This window comes from Rana temporaria, chromosome 5 (assembly GCF_905171775.1).
Source record: "Rana temporaria chromosome 5, aRanTem1.1, whole genome shotgun sequence".
Taxonomy (NCBI): Eukaryota; Metazoa; Chordata; class Amphibia; order Anura; family Ranidae; genus Rana; species Rana temporaria.
In genome coordinates this window covers 424,456,765-424,466,872 of record NC_053493.1, presented here as the reverse complement: position 1 = coordinate 424,466,872, position 10,108 = coordinate 424,456,765, and the positions used below count along the sequence as shown (strand labels likewise).

At 49.7% G+C, this 10,108-nt stretch overlaps 1 protein-coding gene across 1 annotated transcript in view; it reads left to right on the top strand.

The window, feature by feature from the left end:
- Nucleotides 1-10,108, top strand: part of LOC120941721 (SREBF chaperone) — a 111,237-nt gene that overhangs the window by 75,191 nt on the left and 25,938 nt on the right. Inside the window, exons 11-13 of the mRNA XM_040355340.1 lie at nt 1,908-2,006; nt 2,170-2,382; nt 8,366-8,811. Of these exons, the coding sequence (XP_040211274.1) occupies nt 1,908-2,006; nt 2,170-2,382; nt 8,366-8,811 (758 nt within the window). The remainder of the gene's footprint in view (nt 1-1,907; nt 2,007-2,169; nt 2,383-8,365; nt 8,812-10,108) is intronic.

Sequence of the window (10,108 nt, the reverse complement as noted above, 5' to 3'; positions counted from 1 at the left end):
TGTGGGCAGGGAGGGTGAAATGGCACAGCAGGGGGGCAATTACTGGAACCGATCGCCTGTATGGATATCTCTGCAGCTGCTGAAACTTCTTCTTCTTCTCCTTCTCCTCTTTCTCCTTCTCTTTCTCCTTCTCTTTCTCCTTCTCTTTCTCCTTCTCTTTCTCCTTCTCTTTCTCCTCCTCCTCCTCCTCCTCCTCCTCCTCCTCTGTCTCCTCCTCCTTTCTTCTTCTCTCTTCTTCTTCTCTCTTCTTCTTCTTCTTCTTCTTCTTCTTCTTCTTCAATCGCCAGTGTCCTTAGCAACCAGTGAATAGTGGAGCTGGCACTCGCCAGTGTCCTTAACAACCAGTGAATAGTAGAGCCATCACCCACCGGTGTCATTAACCAGTGAATAGTGGAGCCAGCACCGGCCGGTGTCCTTAAAGCGGGGGTTCACCCTATCGACGGGAAAAAAAAAAAAAAAAATTATTTTACCTTAAAATCAGGCATTGTAGCGCGAGCTACAGTATGCCTGTCCCGAATTTTTTACCCCCGTACTCACCTTGTAGTCGTCCATCGAAGATACCGGGGAATGGGCGTGCCTATGGAGACGGAGGATGATTGACGGCCGGCTCTGGCGCGTCACGCTTCTCCGGGAATAGCCGAAATAGGCTTGGTCTTCACGACGCGTGCGCATAGCCTGTGCGCAGGCGCCGTGAAGAGCCGAGACCTACTCCGGCTGTCTTCGGGGAGAGTGACGTGCCAGGGCCGGCCGTCAATCATCCTCCCTCTCCATAGGCACGCCCATTCCCCGCGGGAGACGAAATCTACGATGGACGACTACAAGGTGAGTACGGGGTTAAAAAAATCGGGACAGGCATACTGTAGCTCGCGCTACAATGCCTGTCTCGATGGTAAAATGTGTCGGGGGGGGGGTGAACTACCGCTTTAACCAGTGAATAGTAGAGCTGGCACTCGCCGGTGTCCTTAACCAGTGAATAGTAGAGCTGGCACTCGCCGGTGTCCTTAACCAGTGAATAGTAGAGCTGGCACTCGCCGGTGTCCTTAACCAGTGAATAGTAGAGCTGGCACTCGCCAGTGTCCTTAACAACCAGTGAATAGTAGAGCCAGCATTTGCCGTGTCCTTAACCAGTGAATATTAGAGCTGGCACTCGCCAGTGTCCTTAACAACCAGTGAGTAGTGGAGCCAGCACCCGCTAATGTCCTTAACCAGTGACTAGTAGAGCCAGCAGTCACCGGTGTCCTTAACCAGTGAATAGTAGAGCCGGCACTCGCCAGTGTCCTTAACCAGTGAATAGTAGAGCCAGCACCCGCCAGTGTCCTTAACCAGTGAATAGTAGAGCCAGCACCCGCCGGTGTCCTTAACCAGTGACTAGTAGAGCCAGCACCCGTCGGTGTCCTTAACCAGTGAATAGTAGAGCTGGCACTCGCCAGTGTCCTTAAGCAGTGAGTAGTAGAGCCAGCACCCGCCGGTATCCTTAACCAGTGAATAGTAGAGCCAGCACCCGTCGGTGTCCTTAACAGACGGTGAGTAGTAGAGCCGGAACTCGCCAGTGCCCTTAACCAGTGAGTAGTAGAGCCGGAACTCGCCAGTGTCCTTAACCAGTGATTAGTAGAGCCGGCACCTGCCGGTGTCCTTAACCAGTGAATAGTAGAGCTGGCACCCGTCTGTGTCCTTAGCAACCAGTGAATAGTAGAGCCAGCACTCGCCAGTGTCCTTAGCAACCAGTGACTAGTGGAGCCAGCACCCGCCGGTGTCCTTAACAACCAGTGAATAGTAGAGCCGGCACTCGCCAGTGTCCTTAACAACCAGCTATTCACCACATTTTGTTAAATTTTAACACAATATTTTTAAAACGCAAGTACAACCGTGTGACACCGACCTCACTCCACCGTTTTCCTCTACATCAGGAATTCTGTCTATTCGCAGTCGTTGGTCTCGTGTCGGACTTCTTCCTACAGATGTTCTTTTTCACCACTGTGCTTTCCATCGACATCCGCAGAATGGAGGTAAGAGCCCAGCCGCTGGGAGGTCCAGTCTGTACCCCGAGTGTCCTTTTGGGGGGTCTATCTTTACAGGACGTATCGCAGTTTAAAAACACTGCAGGGTCCATTTCCAGGTGGGCTGTAACTGATGGGGGTCGCCTCCCTTGTGTTCTGAATCTCTTTTCAGCTCGCTGATTTGAACAAGAGGATGCCCGCGGAGGCCTGCATGCCGCCCGCCAAGCCGGTGACCCGCACCCAGCGATACGAGCGCCAGCAAGCTTTGAGGCCAAACACCCCTCACACCATCACCCTGCAGCCCTTCCGAAACCTGCGTCTGCCCAAAAGGCTCCGCCTCATCTATTTCTTTGCCCGGACGCGCCTGGCACAGCGGATCATCATGGTAATGCCACCACCAATATACGCAGATCTCACTGAATATTTACATTTCGTGCGCTAAACGTGAAAGGCGAATTGTTATGCAGGCCGGAGGAAAGACGAAAGTCCATCGGGTTCATCTTCAGGCTCTTGGAGTGTTACAGATAATGTTAGAGATACTAAAATGTTATAGCTAATGTATAGATAAAGTTATAGATAATCTGATGGCAACTGGTGACAACGTGTAGCCAAGGTAAACATTTACAATGTGCATCAGTTCTCTAGCCACTTCAGCCCCGGACCATTTTGTTGCTAAATGCCCAGGCCAGGTTTTGCGATTCGGCACTGCGTCGCTTTAACAGACAATTGCGCGGTCGTGCGACGTGGCTCCCAAACAAAATTGGCGTCCTTTTTTCCCCACAAAAAGAGCTTTCTTTCGGTGGTATTTGATCACCTCTGCGGTTTTTATTTTTTGCGCTATAAACAAAAATAGAGCGACAATTTTGAAAAAAATGCAATATTTTTTACTTTTTTCTATAATAAATATCCCCAAAAACATATATATAAAAAAAAAAAAAAAATTTCCCTCAGTTTAGTCCGATACGTATTCTTCTACCTATTTTTGGTAAAAAAAAAATCGTAATAAGCGTTTATCGATTGGTTTGCGCCAAATTTATAGCGTTTACAAAATAGGGGATAGTTTTTTTGCATTTTTATAAAAAAAAAATTTTTTTACTACTATTGGCGGCGATCAGCGATTTTTTTCGTGACTGCGACAATATGGCGGACACTTCGGACAATTTTGACACATTTTTGGGACCATTGTCATTTTCACAGCAAAAAATGCATTTTAATTGCACTGATTACTGTGAAAATGACAATTGCAGTTTGGGAGTTAACCACAGGGGGCGCTGTAGGAGTTAGGGTTCACCTAGTGTGTGTTTACAACTGTAAGGGGGTGTGGCTGTAGGAGTGACGTCATCGATCGTGTCTCCCTATAAAAGGGATCACCCGATCGATGCGCCGCCACAGTGAAGCACGGGGAAGCTGTGTTTACATACGGCTCTCCCCGTTCTTCAGCTCCGGGGAGCGATCGTGACTAGAAACGAAGCCGCGCCGTCGTCCCGGATCGCTCCCCGCGGGAATCCGCTCGCCGCACTCAGCGGAGGGGGTCCCGATCGGACCCCCGACCCGCTAGAAGGCAAGGACGTATATATACGCCCATCTGCCTGTACGTACCATTCTGTGGACGTAAATAGGCGTGCGCCGGGCGTTAAGTGGCTAGGGGATCCGAGGGAACTGACTGCTAGAGTCCATACAATGGGCCAGATTCAGGTAGATCCGCATAACTTTGCCCGGGCGTAACGTATCCTCCGCAACTTAGACGGGCAAGTGCTGTATTCTCAAAGCACTTGCTCCGTAAGTTTGCAGCGGCGTATCGTAAATCGGCCGGCGTAAGCCCGCCTAATTCAAATTTGGATCAGGGGGGCGTGTTTTATGTAAATGTACTGTGACCCGACGTGATTGACGTTTTTCCCGAACGGCAAATGCGCCGTCCGTGGAATTTCCCAGTGTGCATTGCTCCAAAGTACGCCGCAAGGACGTCATTGGTTTCGACGTGAACGTAAATGCCGTCCAGCCCCATTCACGGACGACTTGCGCAAAGACGTAACTTTTTCAAATTTCGACGCGGGAACGACGGCCATACTTAACATTGGTACGCCGCGCTACGCCACCATATAGCAGGGGTAACTATACGCCGGGAAAAAGCCTAACATAAACGGCGTAACTTTACTGCGTCGGCCGGGCGTACGTTCGTGAATTTGCGTATCTAGCTGATTTACATATTTTGACGCGTAGATCAGCGTACACGCCCCTAGCGGTCAGCGGAAAAGAGACTTACGCCTGTCGGATCTAGTAGATATCTATGCGTAACTGATTCTAAGAATCAGGCGCATAGATACGACCGGCCGGACGCAGAGATACGACGGCATATCTGGAGAATCTGGCCCAATGTTTCTAGTCTGTCGGATCACAAGATTCCATTGCACTCAGCTAGAGGTCGACCGATACAAGTTTTTCTCTGGCCGATGCCGATATTTAGAAATCTGGGCGGCCGATGGCCGATATATGATGCCGATTTTTGCGCCCGATATTTTAGGCCGATTTTTTTTTTTTTTGGTGGCACTGGAATATGGCACTAGCAGATGGCACTGATTGGCAGGTGGCATTTATTGGCACTGGCAGGTGGCACTAATTGACACTGGCAGGTAGCACTGATTGGCAGATGGCATGTGGCACTGGCAGGTGGCACTAACAGGTGACACTGGCAAGTGCCACTGGTTGGCACTGACTGGCAGGTGGCACTAATTGGCCCTGGCAGGTGGCACTGGTTGGCATTGGCAGGTGGCACTGATGGCTTTAGTTGGCACTGGATCGCACTGGCAGGTGGCACTGGATGGAAGGTGGCACTAATTGGCACTGGATGGTGACACTGGTATTGGCACTGGATGGTGGCATTGGCAGATGGCACTGGATGGAAGGTGGCAATAATTGGCACTGGTATTGCCACTGGCAGATGGCACTGAAAGGCAAGTGGCACTAATTGGCACTGGCAGGTGGCACTGGTGCAAAACAAATTGGTGTCACCCCCCTCAGTACAGCAGACCCCCTCTCCCTCCAGTATAGATACCCCCCCCCCCCCCTGCTACAGACACCAGAGAGCGGTGTGTGTCCCACGAGCGCGGACCCCTCCTCCTCTGTGGGCGTAAACAGAGAGGAGGGCCGCCGCGCTGGGTGTACCAAGATGGCCGCAGCTCCGGAGCTAGGCCGAAGCCGTGGTCTTTCCTGATGCTGTGACCGCGGCGGCAATCCGCGGATTGCCGCCGTGGTCACAGCATCAGGAAAGGCCGTGGCTTCGGCCTAGCTCCGGATCCGTGGCACCGCTAGCGGCCATGTAAAATATCAGCCTAATTTGGATAAAAATCGGCCGATGACGATTTCTCCAAAAAGGCCAAATATCGGCCGATATATCGGTCGACCTCTACACTCAGCAATAAGGAACCTTCCACACGGGGCTGTCAATTTGCTGTGGGTCCCTCTTGCCTTTTAGTGCACCCAGGTGGGACAAGGGCAGCATCTAGCACCGCTGCCTGCAACCTGGCAACGTTTATGGCAGGCTGTGGTTGGACAGGGCTCAACGCTGTACCAAGTGGTACTCGGATATAGGGCCCTCTGTGTTCAAGGACGAATGCCCGGAATGTACCTCTATGTAATCAGGGACGAATGTCTGCAATGCAGGTTTTCTACTTTCCAGGCCCTTAATGCACAGGGCCCATTTGCAGCCAAAACACGTACATGTATTTTATTTGACTTCAAGTGGTTATACTGGCAAGATGCCTGCAGCTCGATATCGGGGGTGGGCGGGACCCGGCCGGGGTGGGCGGGACCCGGGTGGGCGGGACCCAGTAGCTATATTACACCAGGGGTGGGTGGGACCCAGTAGCTATATTACACCAGCCAATGGGATGGTATCTGGGCAGGCTGCTACGTGTATGTGGCCCACCCCCTTTCTTAAAGCAGCCCAATCATTGGCTGGTGTAATTTAGCTACGGAGTCCCGCCCACCCCCGACATCAAGCTGACAGCTCCTCTCTCTCCTCTGTTAGTTTCACACAGTTACAGTTACACTCGGCTTAGTGTGAAACCTGCCAGTGCCACCACAAATCTGTGCCACCAGCCAGTGCCAACCAGTGCCATCTGTACTGAGGACAGGGCTCAAAATTTCAAGTCCTGAGCTACTAGCCAGGCCTCAAGGGTTACTCGCCACCAGTTGCCCCGCCCAACCCCTACCATGTCCCGCCCCTAGACACGCCCTCATAAATCTCATGAAATGACAAATTAAGTTATAAAAATAAATATTAACAACAACTTTATCCGTGCCCAAAAATGCAGCCTGCCCGTTTCTACCAATGCAGCATGTCTCCCCAGAGCAGCAAAATGTCCCCACAATTGCTGCCAGAGTCCCCCCACAATTGTAGCCTACCTGTGCTGGGTAGGAGAGGAGCCGGAGCCGCCGCGGCGCGTCATATACAGCCCTTGTCAGGGAAACATTGATAGACAGATCACCCGTCCAATCCTGGGACGAATGATCTGTCTATCAAAGTGCCCGGACAAGGGGGAGGGGCTGTATATGACGCGCGCGGCGGGGAACACAGCAATTGAATTGAAAGCTGTTATGTTTCCCGCGGTTTGAACAACCAGGCGGCGGCGACTCTCCTCTCCTTGCTCGCCCCCCCTGGTCCCAGGCAGCCCACACTCGCCAGCTCTCAAAATTCCACAAAATCAAAAATCCACAACAGCAGCTAACGCAATTTGTAGGCTACAAATATTAAATACGTAGAAGTGTAGTGCTTCCAATTGAGATTATAACACATAAAGAAAAGTCCAGAAAAAAGGTCCACAGGAAAAAAGCCAGAACACCTTGGATGTGACGAAACACGTAGGGTGATGTTATGGACATATGAAGTCCTCACGCTGTGGACCACGGCCAACCTAAAATATTTTCTTTAAAATGACTTGGATATAAAAAACAGCAGCTAACGCAATTTGTAGGCTACAAATATTAAATACATATAAGGAGAAGTGTAGCGCTTCCAATAGAAATTATAACACAATAAAAAAAATTCAGAAAAAAAGTCCACAGGAAAATAACCAGAGCACCTTGGATGTGACGAAACACGTAGGGTGCGGTTATGGACATATGAAGTCCTTACGCAACTAAAATATTCAATAAAATGACTTGGATATAAAAATCCAACAGCAGTTAAGTGCAAGTCATTTTATTGAATATTTTAGTTTGGCTGTGGTCCACAGCGTGAGGACTTTCCTATGTCCATAACGCCACTCTACGTGTTTCGTCACATCTAAGATGTTCTGGCTATATTCCTGTGGACTTTTTTAGTGGCCAGAACACCTGGGATACACCCAAAAGTCAATGTGAAGATGTGATATCAGAACAGCTCCTTCCACCATCAGCCACACATGAAGTCTCTTACCAGCAGGTATTGACCCCCCCATGTGACTGAGCAGTCAAATAGCGCTTATGTTGAAAGTCACCACATCCATCCACCTCGATCCGCTATGTACTGGACACTCTGAGCACCCTCACAAGCTGGGTGGAAAAAACTCCACCAATAATAGTTGATTGTCCCATCATAAAAGGGAAGAGGATGATGATGTCATCGTGTGACGAAACATATAGGGTGGAGCAAGGGACGTATGACTTTATCACGCTGTGAATGTCTTCTGGGCACGTCTGAGGGTAGGCTGTACGAGGCCCCGCGAATGAGCCCAGCCTGCTGACTTGCTCTCCAGGGGTAAATGACAGTCTGCAGTGCTGGCGCTGGACCGAGGAGAAAGTTGGGGGCGAGTTGCATTAAAGAGAGGTAAGTAGAACTTTTGTAATATTTTACTTCTGTATGGGTGGTGGACTCGGAGAGAAAACAATTTGGTGGAGCAGTGGATAAGTACAAACGGGGAAGTTAAGCATCTACAACATACCACATCATCAATAAATGAGATAAGTGAACAAAGTGTACTAAAACCATAAAACAATAAAACCAAAGTACTTATTGCATAGTTACAAAGTTAATTGGGTTGAAGAAAGATGTTCATCAAGGTCGGCCTCTCGCAAACCTCAGCAGTTTTTCCCCAGAAGAGGGTGAATCAAAATTTCTCCAGGGTAGGGGGGCAACCATGGGCAAGTATTCCTTCCTAACTCCTTCAAGTTCAACGCGCATGCTGCCTACCTTTTGGACGTTCCCCAAATGGTGCATAAAACCGACTCCCTGTATTCAGGATTTCTGCTTTATAGGGTGACGGCGTGCTAAAATATTACGTTTTTCTCTCCTTTTTATGCATCCCGAGATTTGTGTTTTGCTTTTGCGGTTGCCACTTGGCATCGAGAACCGATGTGTAGCTCACTTGTGCGTCTCTCTTAACTTTTAGGCCGGAACCGTCGTCTGGATCGGGATCTTGTTATACACCGACCCTACCGGCCTGCGTACATACCTAACAACGGTGCAGGTGACCGAGCAGAGCCCGCTGGGTGGAGCTGTGGTACCTCCAATTCCCGTGCCCGTCCTGCCCGCCTCCGACCCCCAGAACACCCTGTCTATATTCCCTACTGGCTCTTCCCAGCTCCTGGACAACCAATCGCAGAGGGACCACCAGGAGATGTTGGAGTCCCTCCGGGGGGGGTTGGATGGGAACCCCGGAGGGTGGGGAGGAGAGAGTGGGCCTAAAGACCAGAGCAAAGGCCGACCCGAGATGAAGGAGGACCAAGCCCACACGGAGGTGACCTGGGGCCCCGAGGATGAGGAAACTTGGAGAAAACTGTCCTTTAGACACTGGCCAACGCTCTTCAGCTACTATAACTTCACCCTGGCCAAGAAGTGAGTGTGTCCTAATTGTCTGACTGCAACGCCACTGTATATGTTGGTGTCTGAGAACAATTGTCATATACATAGATGTGCGCAGCCATAGGGTGTGCACCCCAAATCTCAAACACACCTGTATACATACACACACTCTAAATAAATGTAAAAATTTTATAGGGCAGTGTCAGTAGAGCAGTGGTAGTTTTTAGACTTGTGTAGGTCATTTAGTTCCAAGTGAAAATTTGGACAAATTTTCGTTATTTGGGAATTTCGAATGTATCCAATTTCCGGATTGGAATAGTACAGAATTTAAACGAATCCGAAATAACGAAATTAGAATATAATTTAAAATTCAAATAGTTTTCCCATTTCCAAAGACAAAAAAATAGAATAGAAAATAAAGGAATAGAATATAAATAAATATATATATATACACACACAGGGCTCAAAATTTCAAGTCCTGAGTTACTAGCCAGGCCTCAAGGCGTACTCGCCACCAGTTACCCCGCCCCTAGACACGCCCTCATAAATTATCTCATGAAATTACACTTTTTTTCAGAATTAAGTTATAAAAATAAATATTAACAATAACTTTATCCGTGCCCAAAAATGCAGCCTGCTCATGTCTACCAATGCAGCCAGTGTCCCCATTGCAGCCAAATGTCCCCAGTGGAGCCAGTGTCCCCATATTGCAGCCAGTGTCCCCATATTGCAGCCAGTGTCCCCATATTGCAGCCAGTGTCCCCATATTGCAGCAAAATGTCCCCAGTGGAGCCAGTGTCCCCCATTGCAGCCAGTGTCCCCCTTGCAGCAAAATGTCCCCAGTGGAGCCAGTGTCCCCATTGCAGCCAGTGTCCCCATATTGCAGCCAGTGTCCCCAATGCAGCCAAATGTCCCCATATTGCAGCCAAATGTCCCCATTGCAGCCAAATGTGCCCATTGCAGCCAAATGTGCCCATATTGCAGCCAAATGTGCCCATATTGCAGCCAAATGTGCCCATATTGCAGCCAAATGTGCCCATATTGCAGCCAAATGTGCCCATATTGCAGCCAAATGTGCCCATATTGCAGCCAAATGTGCCCATATTGCAGCCAAATGTGCCCATATTGCAGCCAAATGTGCCCATATTGCAGCCAAATGTGCCCATATTGCAGCCAAATGTCCCCATTGCAGCAAAATGTCCCCATTGCAGCCAGTGTCCCCATTGCAGCAAAATGTCCCCAGTGGAGCCAGTGTCCCCATATTGCAGCCAGTGTCCCCATATTGCAGCCAGTGTCCCCAATGCAGCAAAATGTCCCCCTATTGCAGCCA